The 21,890-nt window shown below is 38.2% G+C and overlaps 1 protein-coding gene and 1 long non-coding RNA gene across 2 annotated transcripts in view; one reads left to right on the top strand and one right to left on the bottom strand.

Moving 5' to 3' along the window:
• The window catches only part of LOC148109047 (uncharacterized), a 44,618-nt gene that overhangs the window by 1,854 nt on the left and 20,874 nt on the right, over positions 1 to 21,890 (bottom strand). The gene's annotated exons all lie outside the window — the stretch shown is intronic.
• LRIT3 (leucine rich repeat, Ig-like and transmembrane domains 3) lies at positions 2,651 to 17,990 on the top strand. The gene is made up of 4 exons (XM_045798648.1): positions 2,651 to 2,769; positions 5,734 to 6,206; positions 14,741 to 15,046; positions 16,834 to 17,990. Exons 1-4 carry the CDS (start codon positions 2,651 to 2,653, stop codon positions 17,988 to 17,990), a joined length of 2,055 nt encoding a protein of 684 aa, XP_045654604.1.

A 21,890-nucleotide genomic window follows, 5' to 3' on the forward strand; every position in this document is an offset into this window, starting at 1 on the left:
CAGACATAGATTATTGTCTTATTAGACCCTAAATTCCTCAAGTGTAGCTCCTAGTTCTTTTGTTTGTGGGATAGCTATTGTAGTGATTGTTTATTTCCTTCATGTAAACTTACTGTCATCGCCTTTGATGAGATTAAGGCCCATTCCCTTTCTCCCAATCATGGTGTTCATTACACTGTATCAATGACCTGGCAACTTGCCTGGGCTCTCCATTAGACCAGAAGTAGCCACTATTTTAATGTTAAAATAAATTAATAATACTTACTTATTATCAGATTGTGTATCAGATTGTTTTCCCTCACTACAAAACAAGCGCAGGGACTCTTTCTTTAACTGCTGTACCCTAAGTAACTAGAAGAGTATGTGGCTCCCTCCTAAATGTTTGCTGATTGGCTTAGTATAAAATATGTTTTCAAATAACATAACCGCGTGTGAAGCACTCACAATTTCAAAAGAAAATAAAATCAAGATTAAAAAATTTAAGGAGGGCATGATGTAAAAACAGAAAAAAAGATGAGAAGGAAACACGTCAAAATGTTTTTACAGATTATGTCTGGATGATGAGATTGAAGATGATTTAGTTTTTTTCTTTGTGCATTTTACAGTTTCCAAATCCCCCATAATGATTATATATTAATTCCATAATTAGACAAATTTCAATAAATAGTGAAAATGTAAAAAAAATTAATAATAATAATAATAATAGTCTTCAATAACTAAATTACTGAAATGAGTTTGTTGGATGTTCCTAGCTAGATGGAAAACATTTTTAGCATTTCACACTTTTAAAATTGTAATATAATTATTAACTTCTACTATTTAGCAAAAATATTAAACACTATTGCTTCTAACTCACATTAGTTGATGCACATATATACTTTATATAGCAATATAATCTCTGTGCATATTATTATGTATTCTGCATTTTTAATTAACATTTTTCTGTATATGTATTTCCACATATTTGCCACTAGAATTAATTTAATCAAAGGGGGGGTTTTGTATATTTGTTCTCTTTTTCCTATTTTCTTTGTCTGAAATTTATTTTATTGTGGCAAGAACACAACATGGATCTATCCTCTTAACTACTTTTTAAGTGTACAGTATAGTAATGGTAACTTAGTGTACAACAGATCTGTAGAACATATTGTCTTGCTTAACTGAAACTTTATGTCCATTGATAGCTGTATGCTTGTTCTTTGATGTATCCTTAGCAGGTAGATGCATTTTGCCTGGCATATGGTAGGCACTCAATAAAAAAAAATTGTTGAATGTTGAATGCATTTGTAGTCTCATGTATTTGTTGTTTTAAATAACCATTGTTTAAATAGTGGACATTTAAAATCTGCAGTATTTTATTTTAATTGAGCAAATTTTTCTGACTTTATTGTTTCTATAAGCATCCTATCAATTTTAAATAACATTTCCCATAATATTCTTATTTTTATAGATTTGACTTTCTTTTGAAAAGGTTTTCGGTTTAAAGATTGTTGATAGAACCACCCAATACAATAACAAGATTAAATTACATATATATATATATATATATGCATGTTATTGAGCAGGGCCAATCAGGAGGTATTTGATATGCCCAGATATATGTAATATATGTGTGTGTGTGTGTGTGTGTGTGTGTGTGTGTGTGTGTGTGTGTATGTGTATAAAACCTAAATCCTTGACTGTCAATTGCCATGAGGATTTTCCGTCTTATATATATGGAGGTAGTTTTTAATGATTGAATTTATTTTTTATTTTCTGATAGAGCCTAATTTTGCTAAAAGAAATGACAGTTGATCTTCAGATATGGCTTGATGTCTGTATTGAGAAACTAATTTAGAATAAAATATATTCTTGAACAGAGATCACGGCTTTCATTACTAACAAACTTCTGGGATAAGCCTTACACTGCTCTGAAGTAACCTGGGAGAGCAGAGTCTTAGTCCTGACACTCAGTGGTGGATTGAAGCATTTTGCTTAAAAAAAATCTAGGTACTTGGGGTGGCACAGCGGTTAAGCGTCTGCCTTCGGCTCAGGGCGTGATCCCGGCGTTACGGGGCTCGAGCCCCACGTCAGGCTCCTCCGCTGGGAGCCTGCTTCTTCCTCTCCCACTCCCCGTGCTTGTGTTCCCTCTCTCGCTGGCTGTCTCTATCTCTGTCAAATAAATAAATAAAATCTTAAAAAAAAAAATCTAGGTACTTGATTTTGTTTACTTCGTTTTTGGAGATCATAAATGCAAAAAACCAAAATTTATAAGGTTATAAATAATCTGCAGTATTTTCTAGCATCTGCTAAAAGACTGAGTTATTTTTAACATTAAGTGTATCTTCAAGATATAGTAGCAATTACATCCATAGAAAAAGGACTTATTAGGCATTTCCTTGCAAATCTGGATATGGGCACCTATTGAAATTTTCTTGACATGTGCTTGATTTTCATTTTCCTTAGAACGTGTTACTTTGCTAGAACCATATTCAAAGGCTAGGTTGATTGATCCCCTGTAAAATACACTTGAAGGTTAAGTAACTACAGATCTCAGCTAATCCCATGTAATCTGCTATTACTAAATGGCGGTTTGTATTCCTGGCACACCTGTTTCTGAAGCTTAGGATTTAGGTTTTACTTTTTGTTCAAATAACCTCTAGAAGGAGCGATGCGTCTCTCAGCATGTCTGTGCATTGTACTTATTAGCTTTTTGGAGGGAGTGAGCTGTTCATGTCCTTCACAGTGCACCTGCGATTATCATGGCAGAAATGACGGCACAGGATCAAGGTATGCTCCTCTCCTTGCTACTAAGTGTTCTAATGATTCTAAGGAAAAGGACTCCAACTAGACAGCCTTATTTTGAAAGCAAATTGTTGGCCAGGTATCAGAGGAGAGACGGTTTAATTTACAAAAGCTTTAACTTCATTGTGTTAATACTGGTTGCCCACTCCATTGTTTTCATTTTGAGCAGTTTAGCTTTTAAAAGCCCCTCAAATTATTTGAGACTCTCAAACACATTCTGTATTACAAAAGTATCTGTTGCACTCATATTAACAACATGTCCCTTTCACAAGGTCAAACCACTGAAATGAGTGTGGCCAGCTCAGCTTGTTTATAGAAAGCAAGCCCAGGAGGGAGGGCTGTTCAGGAGGTACTTGACATACCCAGATGATTTGCTTCCCTGATTTCCCATTTCATTTTGAGGGTTGCTCATGCCAACTAGATAGATTTTAAAAAGTAGGAAGGAAAATCACAAGAGTGAAATTACAGAGGTTCATAATTAAGATTTTTCATTTTAAGTTTTGGAGTTGACAAAGAAAAGTTTGAAAGATGCGGATCAGCCCTGTCTGTTGCAGATACTGAGGGGCCTCACAGAAGTTAGTCACCCTCTGCGGTGCTTTAACATCTACCTGTGAATTGAGAATAATTACATACTTACAATATAGGTGAATCCTTTGAGATAGAGGTTAAAGGCAAATCAGGACTTTTGTTAGCTAAACATGGTAGAACTTGATTTTTTTTTTGGAGAGGATATTTATTTATTTATTTATTTATTTATTTATTTATTTATTAAAGATTTTATTTATTTATTTGAGAAAGAAAGCGAGAGAGAGCACGAGTAGGGGGTGGGGGTGGGAGGGGGAGAAACAGACTCTCCACTGAGCAGGGAGCCTGTTGCAGGACTCGATCCCAGGACCCTGAGATCATGACCTGAGCTGAAGGCAGACGCTTAACGGACTGAGCCACCCAGGTGCCCCTGGAGAGGATATTTAATAGAAAAATAAGATTATTTTGTGACTTGGTTGAAGTGAACAGTGAGCCTCTTACAGAAAATAATTTGTTAAAAGAATCTCCCAATGTATGTCTTACAACTTTAAACAAATAATGACAATTAAAACATATTTTTGAATAGTTTGTCTTATTGTATGAACTTTACTTAACCAACTCATGATATCTTTTTGAGATATTTACTAGGTAGTTTAAGACAAAGAGGACAATGTAACAAATTAAAGCCTATTTGGCAAAAGATATGAAGCAGTTAATGACTCAGGACGGGGTACTTTTGAGAAAACAGTCACAGAAATGTTTTTTTCTTGGTGATGGCCCCATTACTGATGGATTTTATAAAAACTATAGCATATTATGCCTGGCAAGGACTCTAGAAATTATCTAGTTCGACTGCTGTCATTTTATAGACAAAGAAACACAACCATACAGAGATTAAATGACTTGTCCAAGGTCACAGCATGAGCTGCAGGGACTAGGGATAAGGTCTTTCAGCTTCCTGTGTAGGCTTTCTTCCATCACACTGGAATGCTGACCTAAAGAGTAGAAACAAGATCATTCCCGTATAAAGCAGCAATGGAATTTGTCATACAGAATTGAGATGAAGAATAAGAGGTGTTCCTAGAGAATTCCAATGATTCCCTAGGGCCATCTCCCAAGTTACAGAAAGGAAAGGACCCTGTCATTATACCCTACCTCTCTTCACATTATACCCTTTTGAAATTCACTGATTTAATGTCATGTGTTTTTACTGAATGGCTGTTTCATTGTTATTATGTACAACAAGTATAATATATTTATACATATAATGTATTTATACATTATACATTTTAGACTATGCTTTGCAAAATTTTTACTGTCCATTTTCAGCAATCCAGTGGGGGTGAGTATATAATGAGAGATAAATAGAGTCTTTTTTTCAGGTTAAAATGAATCTAAATTCTCTGATTCTTCATACTTTACACCCACACATGGGACAGGCTTGTTTTTCTATGCCAGTTTTACACGTGCCACTAAACAAGATCACGATGTGACTTATTCAAGGTCACTTCAGTTAGTGAGTGGTAAAAGGAATAAACTCGCAGTTTCTGATTTATTCCTTAGGCTGAAAGTAATGCTCCGGTTACATTATTAGAATAGAGTTCAACTTTAAGCATCTAGTATGAATACTCGCTCTTTCTCCTTCTTCCCTCCCTCCCTTCCTGTTTAAAATTAAATTATCTTCTTAAAAATGATCAATTTACAACTTCAATAGGGGATTTAAAAAAAAAACCAGGCCATTTCCTAAAGAGGTTAAGAGTGTGTACTTTGGAGCTGGACAGGTGTGGTTTTGAAAGACGGCTGTGTAACCCACTAGCTGTGTGACCTTGGGCAGTTACCTGGTGTTGGTGGGCCCACTTGTTTTCTCTGTAAAAATGAGATTGATGATAAAAATAGCAAACAGCCCCTAAATGCCTATTATGTGCCAGGAAGGTATAAAACTTTATATCCATTTCAATTATCATCCTAACAGTGCCATATGGGAAAATGAAGTTGAGGGATTGGTGAAGTGGCTTTTCATGGCCACAGAGGAAGTGGTAGAACTTAGATCTGAACCAAGATCAGCCTGACCCCAGAGCTTGTGCCTTTACCTTCACCCAGTATCTACCTGATAGGGTTGCTGCTGCTGAAACGAGGTGGGTGTGATGTGTGTTGCAGGGCCTGACACATAAAGAGCTCTGTCTGTATTAGGTTGAACCACATGAAACTGCTGATATTTGATCACTTTTAACCTACAAAAATGACCATTTCATATGATTCAATCTGGAAGAAGAAGATGATGATGAATTATGAATAGGTCAATCAGGCTGAACAATTATTTTGTGAAAACCAGTAGGAAATGAAAAACTGATGCATGTTTCAAGTATTATTTTTTCACATGGGTCTTGGAAAGCAGGTTTCCTTCCATTGCTCTTGTGACACTAGGTCGGTGCTATGTAATGACCTGGATATGAACGAGGTCCCCGTGAACTTCCCCGTGGACACCGTGAAGCTGCGTATAGAGAAGACTGTCATCCGCAGGATCCCCGCAGAGGCCTTCTACTACCTGGAGGAGCTCCAGTACCTCTGGGTGACTTGTAATTCCGTGGCCAGCCTTGATGCCAGCAGCTTTTACAACCTAAAGCAGCTGCATGAGTTGCGCTTGGATGGAAATTCTCTGGCTGCTTTCCCTTGGGCATCTCTGCGGGACATGCCCCATCTGAGGACCCTGGATTTGCACAACAACAGAATAACCAGTGTGCCAAACGAGGTGGTCAGGTATCTGAAGAACCTTGCCTACTTGGATTTATCAAGCAACAGGCTAACCACACTACCACCAGATTTCCTGGAGAGCTGGTCCCACTTACTTACGACATCATCACGAAGCCTGGACCTTACACCGCGAAGAGTCATTCTCGGTAAGCTCAGAAGCCTCTGGGCCTCTCGGGTCCAGAGAATTTGTTTTGCATGCCTTCAGTTGTCTGGTCTTTTCATATGCATTGAATTTGGCTTCTGCTCTGTACTTGCACTTTTGATGGGATGGCACTTTATCGGTTGACCTAGGTCAGTTCACCTGTTTACCCTTTGTAAGGTGTAATGGCTCTGTGCGTGCGCTGGAGAGCAGCAGTGTGTGTGTGTGTGTGTGTGTGTGTGTGTGTGTGTGTGTGTGTGTGTGTGTGTTTTGGAGCAAACAAGAGAGCCTCATAAACTGGGAGACTAATGCTGCTGTTAGTCTGGGGCTGAGTAATAAAATCTACCAACCTGCCCTGATTCTGAGAGCACATCAGTGCTCCATGCTCTGCCACAATCAACCTGATCTGTTCTCTGTACAACCCTTCATCAGGCTCTCCAGGAATGGAAGGAGGGCACTGGCATCTTTATGAGGTGGCAGTGGTTTTATTACTTAGGGAGAATAGCTTCCAGATTTTCTTAATCTAAAAAGAAATGATGAAGACAATCTTCTAATGGATTAGTGTAGCTGTGGTTTGTTTTGTAGACTTTGATCTTGAGTTTGTTTAGGTTCTCTGGCTATTTGTCTTGGGTTCTTAAAGTGTAAACTCCTTCCAGTAAGTCTCTCTCTTCCTTTTCTTGAATCTTCCCACAGTGTTTTGCATGGCACTCTGCACATGGCGAATGCCCAGTATATACGGTTGCAGATTGAAATCAGTGAACTGAGACACTTCTCAGGGGTACTTGTGGGCAGTGCGGCCTCTCGCACTTTTGTGTGAGACACAAGCCTAAGGCTGTGATCAATCAATTTGATCTCCTACTAAACTCTTGTTCACCCAGTAAGGCTGTGTTGTCCATTCATTCATTATGTCCATCGGGGCCATGGAAGCGGTTGTATTTCTCAGGATGGAAGAACTGAGTGTTTGGCCAGTGAAGTGACTTATAAGCCTTTTGGTGCGAGAAGCAACTCGATGCTAAATTTGTGCCAGGAAGCCCTACTGACTAATATCACACCCTCAAATATTTGCTGTAAAGTATAAATAAAATAAAGATAACTTTGCAATTTTTTTTGATAAAAAGGAAAATGCCATGGCAGCACTTAAATGATTTTAACATTGCTTTTGTTGAAATGTAAATGCATCTTGGTGCCTATGAGACTAAAAGTATGAGTGATAAGAACCAGATAGAAAGAGGAAAAACCATGTAATTTTTTATTCTATACCTATTTTATGTTTGCCTACTGCTTATCTAGTGCTTCAGCCATTTTTATCAGAGAATAAAAGAAGTATTGTACGGTGTTAGGGAAAAAACCATTAATTTAATGATAGTTGTGGGGTCCTTCTTATTATGCACACCGTGACAGGCACCATGCAAGCCTATACTGTGGTATTTATTTACTCTATTTTAGCCACTAATGTAGTCCTTATGATTAATAGCTAGAAATTGTCTTAATTTAAATATTGAGATTCTGTTTCTCTACACGTTCTTCTAAGTTTCTTCAGATTTACCAAAAGGAGATATATAGTAGAAAATAAAATCAAATTACCTAATTGCTGTTAACAGCTCTCTGATTAGTCGCTAATATTGCTAATATCACTATAAAGAATTGATTTAGAGGACATTAATATTTTTCTATTGTGAGTTAAATCTGGATGAAAATTTAGGGATGAAATGGAAAGGGTTATGAAATTTCACTGTCCACGGAGATAAACAGCTTTATCTATGTTATAGGGTTCAGATTCTTCAAAAGCAGATTCTTTAAAGGCGTAACATGAAAATGCCTTTGGTATAACATTAAATTTAAAAAGCAGGGTGTGTAATTGTACACGATCATAACTATTTTAAAATGTGCAAAGAAAAAGACTGAAAAATACACTAGCTGGTTAACTGTCCTCTTGGGGTGAGGGAACTTCCTTTCAGTATCCTACATTTTCAAAATGTTCTGCATTGATCATGCATTGCTTTTATAATAATGATAATCATGATAACAAATAACAAAAGATATTTTGAAACATGACCAGCCCTATGTGGCAGCTGATCTTAGCAAAGCCATGCCTGCTATGTAATGAAAGGGAAAAGAAGTGCTCTCCTCTAAAAGAAGACCAGCTCACGTATGTGAATCTCACACAGAAAACTCAGGTTTCTCATCTGGAAAATGCAGTTAGGAGGACTTGCTCCCTCTTGCTCATAGGACTGTAATGAGAATATTATGAGATAGTTTATGTGACAGTTCTTTAGAATATGAGGTGAACAGTCTCTAAGGTTATGATTTTAGAACAGCTGAGACTGAGATGGGAGAGTCTTACAAAGAAGGACTCCTCTATTTTGGCTTTTTCTGTTATTTTACCTATATTTGAGTCTTCTAATTTCATCATTAAAATATGGTGATGAAAACAAGTTCTAGCTTTTCTAGAACTCAGTGTTTAACTGTATCAATTCTATCTTTCCAGATACCCTGTAGAATTTACTTTTCTATTATTATAGTGGAATATATTCTGCTTTCATTTGTTGGTGTCCTGTGTTTATTATTGTTAGTAGATGGAAGTTCTGTTTGTAACAATAATGGTAATAGCTAATATTAATGGAGTGCTTACTCAGGCCCAAAGCTAGTTCTCATACTTGAAAGATACAACTTCTTCCGGTCTCATGTTAACCCTGTGGTAAGTATCATTTCACCCCCATTTTATAGAAGAAGAATTGAGACACACATTAAGCCACGTGCCCAAATTTACTCATCATGCAGTGATGGAGCTGGGGTATGAATACAGGTGGTTTGGCTCCAGAACTCATGCTGTTCCCCACTCCTTTGTAATGCAAGGTACTGTATGTAATAATACCAGAGTTCTTTTCCTCATATATGCATTACTGATCTCTTTCAGTCATGTATTTATTTTAAAAAAATCAGGAAGAGGCTTTTCCATTACTCCTCTTTTCTACATGAGTAAAAATATCAACTTAATAAAATTGTCCTCTAATTATCATACAAACATAAACTAATGTCCTGCAAGTAAACATTTAAATGAAGTGTGAAACTAGATTGGATTTTTTATTTGCAATACAGGTAAATTTCCATGGCCTCTTCCTCAGGAATACACAAATATTTACACAGCCAGACTCTGTAAGGCCCAACACTCTTTGTCTTGGAAAAAGCTTGCAGTAGGAGAGGGCGTAAAATGCTTTTTTGGGTGCTTTTTACTGGTACTAAGATTTGCTCAACTGCAAACATGAATTCTTTTCCTGTTCAGAATAAAAATTTACCTGAAGGGGAGTAGCCACACGAGTATTCGCACAATATTTTTCTAAAATGGCATTAATTTAATTCAACAAACACTCCTCAATCCCTGTTGATATGCCTGTTCTTTTCTAGGCACAGAGGAGATAAATTCACATAGTTAACTCCTTGCCAGGTGCTCTTCTGAGGACTCCCTGGCAGTATCCCAGCCTTCAGGACAATGCCATAGAGCGGATCTGTGATTATTACTTGTTTTTTACAGCTGGTGAAGAGGCAAAGACAAGCTTCAAGTTTAGTGTATCTCCAGAGAGATCATTCTTTTGTTTTTTAAACCTTTTCTAAATTGAGGAGTTGAGGTATAATTTGTATACCGTGGATCTTAAGTGGACAGCTTAATAAATGATGATAAATGATACACCCACATGAAACCCACACCCTCACGAAGATATGGAATAATTTCATCACGCTGGAAAGTTCCCCTGCGCCCCTTCTCAATCAATTTCCTCCATTTCAAGCAACCACTGTTTTCATTTCATCGCAGTAGGTTAATTTTATCTGCCCTAGAATTGTACGTAAACGGAATCATGTAAGACGGCCCTTGTGCCTGGCTTCCTTCGTTTAGCATTACTGTTGTTTTTTTTTTTAAAAGATTTTATTTATTTATTCGACAGAGAGAGAGACAGCCAGCGAGAGAGGGAACACAAGCAGGGGGAGTGGGAGAGGAAGGAGCAGGCTCATAGCGGAAGAGCCTGACATGGGGCTCGATCCCAGAACTCCGGGATCACGCCCTGAGCCGAAGGCAGACGCTTAACCGCTGTGCCACCCAGGCGCCCCTAGCATTACTGTTTTTGAGATTCGTCCACGTCATTGCATGAATGGGTAGCTCCTTCTGCTGAGTCATTTTCATTTTTACAAATATGAATTGTTCATCCTTTCTCCTGTTTTTGGACACATGGGTGGTTGGTTACCAGTCTTTAGCTATTACGAATTAAGCCGCTGTTCACATTCTTGTGCAAAGCTTTTCGTAGCACATATTTTCCTTTCTCTTGGATAAATTCCTAGGCTTCAAACTGCTAGGTCATAGGATGGCTATATATCTTTTTAAGAAACTGCCAGTTTTCCAAAGATGTTGTACCACTGTACACTCCCACTAGTACTGTACAACAGTCTACTTGCTCCATATCCTCCCCAACATCTGATGTTGTCAGATTTTTTCATTTCAGCCATTCCTGGAAGTGATGGGTCAGGGAGTGATTTGACATCGTGATTTTAAGTTGCATTTCCCTGATGACTAATGGTGTTGACCATGCTTTCATTGGGTTATTGGTCATTGCTATATTCCTTTATGCCAATATATAATTTTTTGAAGTTTTTTTTTTATTATTGAATACAAGCCTTTTGTCAGTTATATTGTTATTGATATTTCCTCCAAATTTGTGATTTATTAATTTTCTTCATGGTGTCTTTAGTAAGAAAATTTTAAATTTTAATGACATCTGATTCTTCAGTTTTTTCTTTTATAGTTAGTGCTTTGTGTGTCTCATCTAAGAAATATTTGCCTACCTACAAGTCACAGAGATTCTATTTTCCTCATAGTTTTAACTTTTATATTCAATTTCTGGCTTTAATATTCTTGGGTTTTATGCTTATGACTGTGGTCCGTCTCAAAATGTGTGAGGTAGGGGTTGAGGTTTTTTTCCAAGCAGATGTCCAGTTGTTCCCCCACCATTTGTCGAAAAGACTTTACTTCCCCCCGATTTGTTAAATGCCACTGCCACCACAAAACTGACCAAAGCATGGTTTTTGCTTTCAAAAGCTTATAGTCTGCAGAATTACTTTTGTACAGGAATTTATTGCTAACTTTTCACACAATTAGCACATTTAATTCAACTACTGTGATGTATGGAAAACATTATCCTTTTAGAAAAGAAGAAGGCAAAGTTGATTTGCCCCTATCCAAGAGTAGTTATATGAACTAAATTAATTAGTGCAAATTACTGTGATTGTGGTTGGTATGCTGCCTTGAAGGAATGCAGTACAAATAACAGTTTAACTTCTGGGAATTCTTATACCTTTGTCCCCAAAAGAAAAAAAAAAAACAGTTGATGAATGGGCTCAACACTCAGGTCATTGTTACTATTCAGGTTTTAAAAGTTGTGCCTTTGACCTTGATGTTTCAAAGCTAGAATAAACACATTTTTGAGGATTTAAAAATATTTTCCTGCTTGATATAACTTTGAGACATTACCAGTTGGATTAATTTTTAAAAGAATTTTATTTCAAGGGCACCTGGGTGGCTTGCTTGGTTAAGTGTCCAACTCTTGATTTCAGCTCAGGTCATGATCTCAGGGTTGTAAGATGGAGCCCTAGCATTGGGCTCCCTGATCGTGGGGAGTCTGCTGAGATTCTCTCTTCCTCTGTCTCTGCCCCTCTCCCTGCTCGTATGCACTCTTTTTTCTCTCTCAAATAAATATATCTTTAAAATTTTTTTCTTTCCGCTTTAACACATGTTTGTGACAGTTTCAAAACATGAATAAAACTGTTAATGTTACAGTTCTTGGATCTTTCCCTACGTAGACCTTTGTGCTCCAGACATCACTGCTTTGACATGTGTTTATAGATAACAGCACTCATAGCTGCCACCCACGGCTCTAGATGTTTTTAGGTGATGAAATGGGTTATGGTGGAAGGAATATTAGATTAGAGGCTGAAACATCTGGGACTTAGTCAGGACTCTAAGCTACTTACAAAAATCAAGGCAGTAATCTCTTTGTGCTTTAGTGCCCTCTGATGTGAAACTCAAAAGAATCATACTAGCTTCCTGAGGTCAGTATAAGACATATAAAACTTGAGAATGAAAGCTTTAAAATCCGGATACCAAGGTTCAAATCCTGACTATATCCAGTTGTGTGACCACAGGCAGAGCCCTTAACCCCTCTCAGTGTTGACTTTTTCCTCTTTAAAATAGGATGATACTAATATTATCTACCTCATGCTATTGTCAGGACTGAGGGAGACAAATCCTTTAGCATGCTTAGCACTGCTGGAAGATAATATTTTCCATGGCCTCTCCCATTTATGCATGTCTTCTGAGCAGAGGCAGTCACTGATGGCCTTTTGTCCTGAACTATCTTTTTAAGGATGTTTGTGTACAGAACTGCTTTGGAAAGTAAAGATATGTCTCCCTCCAGAGAAATGGTAGGCATGTTAACTGTCCAGTATAATGAAGATAAGGTCTTCCTCCAGAGCTGTGAACTATCCTCCATCTCTGACCAGGAGTCTTGTGTCTTCTGCCAACTGGGAGGTGTTGGTCATTCTAAAGTAGGATAAAACTTAGACCCTTTACAATTCCTGACAAAGTACAATATTTGCCACATAGGAAACAATCAATAACCGTCAACTTGTTTTGTTATTATCTTATAAAGCAAAAATCTAGCATAACAAGTGTTTTGAGAACAAAAATTTTATCCCCATACTAATTATTACATGACAGAATGGATTTGACGTTTGCTGGCAAGTTGGATATTAGAGACTGGTGACAGATTCACAGGACTAAATGTAAGAAGAAGAAGTTCAAGGTAATTCACCCACAGAAGAAATGAAATTTCTAAGATAGAAGATAAAAAAAAACCCAGTAAGACTTTACCAATACTGGCAGAAAAATATGAACCAATCATGAAGTGCTATTATAATAAAAATAGACACAAATAGAAATTTATATTAAAACAAAAATAGATGTAAATAGAATTTATGAATGAACAGTTACATCTTCCAACATGGTGAGCATTTTCTAAAATTGCAGTTCTGTCTTTTCTCCTTATGGATCAATGTATAATCCACTCTCTTAGTAAAAAGCCACAACCACAAAACTTTCTGAGATAAATCCCTTGCAACCTTGGGCTTTACGTGAGGCTGCCGTGGGACATCATTACCCTTAACATCCTTAGAGAGACTTTTGTCTGCCAAGGGCTCTGAAGCACCGTCTTAGATCTTTTTGGGATCTTGGCAAATAATTTTATGGTTTCACCCTCCCTGGATTTGATTTTTGCTCAGAAGCCCTTTCCTTAGTTTGAGAACTTTGGAGAGGCTGAGAGTAAGAAAGCAGGGTTTTTTTGTTTTTGTTTTATTTTTTAATTATTTATTTTTTTAATGTTCAGTTTTATTATTGAACCCAGCAAGTTTCAGTTCCTTTCTCTTTAACAGTTCTTCCTTTAGCTGTTGTCTGTCATTTCCATTTTACCATGAGCAACAGGAAGATGCCAGGTAGCACTCTCAGCACTCGGTGTGGAAATATCCTTAGCAAGAACATTCGTTTAATTGAGTGCACTTTATATTTTCCATGTGAACCACAGGTGACAGTGTTTCTCTACTTTCTGCCACTCCATCAAAGGGTCTCCTTTCCTCTAGTTTCCAATAGTTACATTTTCCTCACTTTTCTTGAAAGCTCTCATTGACAGTCCCCTTGAAGGCCAACGTACTTCTGCTAACAGTTCAAAAGCTGAGGGAGGCAGTCCTACAACTGGAGGCTGTCCGCTAACTGTATTCCTTGCTGACAATTCTCTCTTGAAGGGGGATTTGAGCAGTGCACCTTCTTGGCCACCACGTATGACATTCATGCCAAGCTCTGTTCTAGCCTATGCCCGTCTCCAGTCTAATGTCCTGACATTGCCTGCATGTCACTCTATACTTTTGCTACACAGAACTTGTACTACCTTCATAGGTCTTCAAATCACACAAAACCATGACATAGTGCAGTCTGAATTAGGTGCCTATCTACACACTCCAATATTTACAATAATATGAGTACTTTCCTAGCACCCTGGAAATATCTCTAGCCGTGTATTTCTAGTATTCTATGGTACTTGGATTAAAACCTTGGCTCGGATGCTGATTAAGCTATATGCCCTCGCTCAAATCATTTGATTTCTCTGTATCTCACCTTCTTCATTTTTAAAATGGGGATAGTAATCTTTTTCCACATAGGATTTTTGGGATTAAATGAAATATAGATAAGTGCTTAGAACAGAGCCTTGTCCCGAGTAAATGCTCAGTAAATGTGGGCTAATCATTAATGATCTGAACCGAGAGGCTATGTTCATTCAGGCAGCCAAACTGCAGCGCAAAACTGACAGGGAGGTGACTCCACTTCATCTCTCAAAGCACTTCTGTTTTTAGGGAGACAGTGCAGACACCTGCTTGCCCAAGAGGCTGTGATGTAAACTGAAGTCAACAGAATAACTTTTATCAATCATTTCCTCCCTTCTGGTTTAGGTCTGCAGGACAACCCTTGGTTCTGCGACTGTCACATTTCCAAAATGATCGAGTTGTCGAAAGTTGCTGACCCTACTGTGGTGCTTCTTGACCCACTAATGATCTGTAGTGAGCCCGAGCGCCTGACAGGGATTTTGTTTCAGCGGGCTGAGCTGGAGCATTGCCTGAAGCCGTCTGTGATGACCTCAGCCACCCAGATCACATCCGCTCTGGGCAGTAATGTTCTGCTGCGGTGTGATGCGACTGGCTACCCTACCCCACAGCTCACATGGAGCAGGTCTGACAGCTCACCAGTTAACTATACAGGTATTTTCTTTTTTCCTTTTTTTTTTTTTTAAGATTTTATTTATTTATTTGAGAGAGAGACAGGGAGAGCATGAGCATGGGGAGGGGCAGAGAGAGGGAGAAGCCGACTCCCTACTGAGCAGGGAGCCCAATGCGGGGCTTGATTCTAGGACCTTGAGATCACGGTGTGAGCCAAAGGTAGGCACTTAACCAACTGAACCACCAAGGTGCCCCCAAAACTGGCTAGTTAATTCTAATAAAATACGCCAAGATTATTGGGTGAAAGGAATTTGAAAGGTTCATCTTATTGGTTAATATTTTCCTCAGTTTATCTAACTACACAGATGAAATCAGACGATCTGATTTTTTTTTTTTTTGATAGAAAACAACATGATGCAGGGGATGGATGATTGCAAATAAGGCCCTTTGTCTTGCTGCATCATCTTGGATATGGCTCACCTTAAAATGTTTAACTATTACAGTTTTCCTAGAAAAGATTTTCATACAAGTTTCTCATTTCTGAATGATTATTTAAATAATAAATTACCCACAAACCTTATCATGAGGCAAAAGGTATAATTTTTAGAAATATTGGTTACATAGACTTTTTAGATCCTACTATGACCAACTCAGTGCTTTTGGCCTTAGTTTCAATAGTGATATTCTGAAGAATTAACGTGATATATTTGAAAAACTCCTTAAAACATGGGGCGCCTGGGTGGCTCAGTCGTTAAGCGTCTGCCTTTGGCTCAGGGCGTGATCCCGGCGTTCTGGGATTGAGCACCACATCAGGCTCCTCCACTGGGAGTCTGCTTCTTCCTCTCCCACTCCCCCTGCTTGTGTTCCCTCTCTTGCTGGCTGTCTCTCTGTCAAATAAATAAATAAAATCTTCCAAAAAAAAAAAAAAAAACTCCTTAAAACTAAATGTAAATCAAAGTAAAAATAATGAAACCTGATGGAGTAAGAAACAGCCAAGGCCTAATATTTTAAAAAATAGATAGTAAATGGCCCACAGCTAAAGGTAGTAAGTTAAATTTGGGGATACTAGGATACTGCTTAGTACATTATTATTCATCAGAAAGCTTCAGAAGTCAAGACAGAATGGTAATACGGTAGATTTTAGTGTTTAGGAAAGTAAAATTCCATTTTGCAAAAACTATATATTATTCTACAAATAAAAGAATCCATGGTTTACTAATTTATCTAGATTAAATATGAAATGAAAGACTGAGAATATTAATTATGACTCCTCTATGCCAGAAATTGATCTGCTAGGCCATCTGGTTATGTAGAAAGATAGCATGTTATTACAATGAAAAGATATTTGGGGAAATAGTTAAGTAAGATCTTGTAATAACCATTTTATAGGACCACAGTGAATTGAAATTGGAGAGCATCTTTGAGACCACTTTGTCTTATCCCCTTATTTTTAAAATATAGAAACAGAGGCCTAAAGATGCTAACTGACTTGTCTGAAATCACATACTAATCAGTGGACAAACATTTACTAAAACCAAGTCTCCCAATTCATAGCCTTGTGTCTTTTTAAAATACCATTCCCCATACAGACCTCATGGTACTTGGCATGTCCTAGACCTTCATGTAGATAATGTACAAACTATCACCTGCCATCAGAGACTGGTGATAGTGTGCCATTTCCCTCTTGGTTTATGTGAAAGGGATGCATATACAACCAGTTATATCAGATCAGTTAGCATGCTGCTTGAATTTCCTCTTTTTCCCCGTGTGCATGTGTATGTGTGTGTATATATATATTTTTTTTCTTTTTTTTTTTTTTCCCCTTACAGTAATTCAGGAATCTCCAGGGGAAGGAGTCAGATGGTCCATAATAAGCTTGACAGGCATTTCTTACAAGGATGCTGGAGATTACAAATGTAAGGCCAAAAATTTGGCTGGAATGTCAGAAGCTGTGGTTACTGTGACAGTGGTAGGTGTCGTCACGACCACCATATCATCAGATACCTCTGAAAGAATTGGAGATCACCCTGAGGAAGAAGTCCAGCCAGGATCTAAAGCTACATCTGTACCTGGTTCATTGTCATCTCCCTGGCCTTTTTCCTCCCCTTCCTCCCCTGCTTCTTCCATTTTTCTTTCTACTTCTACTTCACCTCCTCCCTCCACTGCTTTCTTCTCCTCATCTCCTTTCCTCTCCTCCGTCGTTTCTTCAGCCCCAACTTTAAGCACAAGAATTTCAATAAGCCCCACCATGGCCAGCCAGCAGTCACTCCAGCTCCACCCAGATGGGAAAAGAAATTTAAAGGTGGAGATGGGTGGAAGTAAGCTTCCCTCAGCTGGTGCAAGTAAAAAAGAAGAGTTGGCGTCGGTGGATCAAGCGACGCCAATGGAAAAGAACGCCACGATAGAAAATCTCAGGGTAGTCGGTGAGACTGAGGAGAGTGTGACTTTGATGTGGAACATCGTCAACACCACGCGTAAGCCTGAGATGACCGTATTGTACTCCAAGTACGGTGACAAGGACCTGCTGCTGCTGAATGCAGACTCCAGCAAGAACCGAGCAACCATAGATGGCTTGGAGCCTGGAGGGCAATACATAGCATGTGTCTGTCCGAAAGGAGCGTCTCCCCAGAAAGACCAATGTATTACCTTTTCTACTGACAGAGTTAAAGAAGAAGGTGATCCTCAAGTGTCTTTCCTTGTCATCGTGAGCGGTACTGCCTGTGTTGTTGTCTTGCCATTGATTTTTTTCCTGTTGTACAAAGTTTGTAAACTGCAATGTAGGTCAGAATCCTTCTGGGAAGATGATCTGGCAAAGGAAACGTATATCCAATTTGAGACCCTGTTCCCCAGGTCTCAAAGTGTAGGGGACCTTTGGACGCGAAGGCACAGAGATGATTCAGAAAAATTGCTGCTTTGTTCTAGGTCAAGTGTGGAATCTCAGGTGACTTTTAAAAGTGAAGTTTCGAGGCCCGAGTATTATTGCTAAGGTTTTACGGCTTAGGTATATGTGAACTCCACAAAATTTCTTCCATGCAATTAAGGATCTGAGGATACAGCTGACGGTCTGCTTGGATGACTTTGTTCAGACCCTCACATTCTCTATGGAAATCACAAATGGAGTGCTTTTAATTGTGCTTAAAAAATACCATGTGAGGGGCACCTGGCTGGCTCAGTCAGGAGAGCCTGCAACTCTTGATCTTGGAGTTGTAAGTTCGAGCCCCACATAGGGTATAGAGATTACTTAAAAATGACCGACCATGCAACTTCTGAATAGTCTTGATTTTTGTTGTGTGGAAGATGCCACAGAAATAATTTTTGGGGTAGTGCTTAATAAGTTAATAGTATGTTTTAGGGTAATGTTTTGTTCTTAAAAATAAATTCATGTGAGAATAGTTGTAAAAAAGTGAAGTCTGAATTTTAAAAGGATAGTTTTTCTGGGAAGTGAAGAAAGATTAGTATAACCAGGTAAGCCTTGATGTTCATCATGTTTGAAGTGCTTTATGACATTTGCTGTGGGTATTTACTGCCGTTGCCTGGTGGGCAAGAGAAAGTGCAGAATTTTGCATTCACTAACGTTAAATCCAACCCAATGGAGAGGGAGGGCTCCAACTCTTGGTACCATTATGCATTACAAGACTGTACAGTTGTATTAATATTGTAAGAAAAAATTTTCCTTTATTCTTAGAAATATAGGTATTAGCAAAAAGAAGTTTAAAAAGAGGATCATGAAAATAGTAAGGTCAATTCTAAAAATAGTAACCATTGCATCCTAATACATTTGCTAACAGACTGTATGGATCTTTTAAAAAAAATAAGTGCTCATTTTGAAACAATCTCTTTAATATCGTGATATTTACTCTTCTCTCCCCCCCCTTCTTCTTCTCTCCCTCCCTCTTCTTTTCTTCATTTCTTTTTTTCCCTTCTGCTTTGTATAAGATATTCAGGTAGCCAAAGGACCACAGCTAAGCTGTTTGTCTTTTGCCGTGTTATATTGTGATTTCCTGGCTAAAGGGAAGAACTTTGAAAGTCTTTTTTAGATCTGAAAAGGATGTTTTAGGATTTTGAAAAGCAGCCTCAATGGATTAATTTGGGCAAATTTTCTAGGTAAAAAACATCAGGGAAATTGAACTGGAGTGGGGCACATAAATAGGAAAGGGGCTTCATACATAAAATTTCGGTTTTTTTAAAAAAAAGTTTATCACCACCTTTACTAAAGATTATATTCTCTTTACATTGGAAACTTTGGATTACAGAACAGATTTATTAAGGTATGTCAGGAGTCTTGAAATACTCTGAGAAGTAAGTTATAAGAAAATCCTATATTTTGCGTAAGCAATAGATTGGCTTTAATGTAACACAGTGTGGATATTGTAATACAAGGAGCTGGACAATGAAAAATCCTTCATCCCAAATGGCTCTTAATTAAAAAGGAAAAAGAATTCTAGTTTAGACACATTCTGTGTATTAGGAGGTGACCAGCGTGGACGGATGGCCTGTCCAAAACGCCCACATGTCCCCCTCTTGTATAATTTCCTCTCCTTTCCTTCTCTTTCCTTTCCAGCCTGTTTGTCCTTGGTGCTTTCATCACTGAGTGCATTGTCTCATCATCTAACAGTTTTAAATTCAGTATGCATTGTTAAGAGTTGTTAGAAAAATATCTTTTACAGACAATTTTGTGTCTAGCTTCAAATTCTGTTGGGATCAACTTATTTTAAATTAAAAGATCGCAAAAACTTGCATTTCTTTACTATAAAGACATCATGGAATTCACTGCCATATTTAAAAGGTTCATATAAACAGACTGCCAAAGCACTACTACATTAGAAACAATGACAACAGGACAATGTTACGGACGACTGAGGCAAGTGGCACCCACACTGTACCAAGGAGGGTTACCAGGTAAGAAAGGGGACTCGGCCCACCCTGATGCGGTAAATTACTCACTGCCCTCATAACCAAAATCAAGTGAGGACCAATGAGGAAAAGCGAGTTGCTGGTGTGGAGGGGAGAAAGTACTTCTGTCATCTTCAGCTTCATGGTCTTGGCCCATGAAGTGAGTCCCAAGGATGTGTTATTAATGGTGAAAGAACTAAAATTGTAATTCAGCGTCTTTCTAAAAATACATACATTTGAGGGTAGTCAATGATATTGCTCCTACGTTCTTACAAGTATGCTGTCCTGAGTGGGAGGAAAAGGCGGACGTAGCAAGTAGCACAGAAGTCTACATAATCCAAGCCTGTTTATCAATGTTGCCACCAGCACTGTAGAGCGCAATCAGAACCGACATATACCCAAAATATGTGACAGTTAAATATGATCACAATGTTTTACTTCCAGACAAGATATATCTGAGGTGTGTAAAACTTGGGTAAATGGTGAGGGTGTGTCACATGGGAGACTATCATAAATGATGTGCTATGACATAAAAAATGTTGAGAACTCCAAGCTCACGGTTTATGATGGCCACAAAAGAAAACCCTGGACTCCAGAGTCAGACAGTGCCCTGGACTTTGGGAAAATTTACAAAAAGTTCATAGACAAAAAATTTTTGACCCACAGACTTGAGTCTCAAAAAGGGATTATGGCTAACAAAGGGAGATTTTAAAAACCCAAAAACTTCTAGCTGAATAATTGTGAAATAATTTAAATAAAATAGGAGACAGCTCAGGAAAGTTGGATGGCTGTCTACTCATCTTAAAGTTTAAATAATATATGTAGAAGATATAAAGAAGGAAGAGTAATCAAGGATGAAGGTAGAGGTGTAGCAAGTCTGTTATGAAAGTACCATAGGGGCGCCTGGGTGGCTCACTTGTTAAGCGTCTGCCTTCGGCTCAGGGCATGATCCCAGAGTCCTGGGATTGAGCCCTGCATCGGGCTCCTCCGCTGGGAGCCTGCTTCTTCCTCTCCCACTCCCCCTGCTTGTGTTCCCTCTCTCGCTGGCTGTCTCTCTCTGTCAAATAAATAAATAAAATCTTAAAAAAAGAAAAAGAAAGAAAGAAAGAAAGAAAGAAAGAAAGAAAAAGAAAGAGCCATAAACTAAGGCTCCCAAAAAACTGAGGATCAAAAATATGGTAAAGTTGACCAGAAGGAACTGGAAGGCTTTTGCTGTTGTTGTTGCTGTTAAAAAGAAAAAGGAAATAATAAGTCTACTGTTTAGAGACGATAAGAGAAAGTATATCAAAGAAGTAGTAGAATCATTTAACTCCTACTTTTTCTTCTCTTTTCTAAATGGGTTTTTCAAATGAATATGGAGAAGAAACCATGAAAAGTGAAAATTTTAGCCCAAGACAGGTAAGGGATTAGTAAACCAACTCCAGGATATTTTAGAAGAGGCCAGATAAATTACCAGGGTGGTAACAGAATTTTCAGCCATAATCTCAGAGCTACTGTTTAGTAGTCTGAAAAGTCATGGCAAATAGGAGAAAATACCACAGACCATAAATGACTAACTTTCATCTTTACTTTTGAAGAGGAGAACAGGGTGGGTTCTGGAAATTATAGGCAACTTGATTCATGCATGCAGAACTAACAACAGTTTGTTAAAAGCCTTGTTTTTGAGCGTGCAGCAATGAATGTTATGGCCATTAGCAGCCAACAAATGTCAACTAAGGAGAAGCTTTAATAAACCAGTATGGCTTATTTTTTATGAGGCTACTAGGCAGATAGATCAAAGGACTGCTTGAAAATCAAATAGTAGCTACCTATTGTTATTTGTTTTGCCTTGATGGAGTAATAAGTGTTGCTTCCTCTCAAAAATGTCTGGTAACGGCTTTAAGTAACATGAGAAAGTGTTTGTTAGGGTGCCTTTCCCCTATTTAGCATTTTTGTAAACAACTGGATGAACATAGACTTCTCAGCTTGGCGGAGGACATGAAAATAGACAGGG

The sequence above is a fragment of the Ursus americanus genome, chromosome 13 (assembly GCF_024610735.1).
Source record: "Ursus americanus isolate L20-20 chromosome 13, mUrsAme1.1.p, whole genome shotgun sequence".
In the NCBI taxonomy this organism is placed as follows: domain Eukaryota; kingdom Metazoa; phylum Chordata; class Mammalia; order Carnivora; family Ursidae; genus Ursus; species Ursus americanus.

What these genes read in the sequence shown, in the direction of transcription:
- LRIT3 (XM_045798648.1), top strand. Translation starts at nt 2,651, where the DNA reads ATGCGTCTCTCAGCATGTCTGTGCATTGTACTTATTAGCTTTTTGGAG. An exon ending in AATGACGGCACAGGATCAAG is followed by an intron (nt 2,770 to 5,733) that starts GTATGCTCCTCT and finishes TTGTGACACTAG; the next exon opens with GTCGGTGCTATGTAATGACC. An exon ending in ACCGCGAAGAGTCATTCTCG is followed by an intron (nt 6,207 to 14,740) that starts GTAAGCTCAGAA and finishes CTTCTGGTTTAG; the next exon opens with GTCTGCAGGACAACCCTTGG.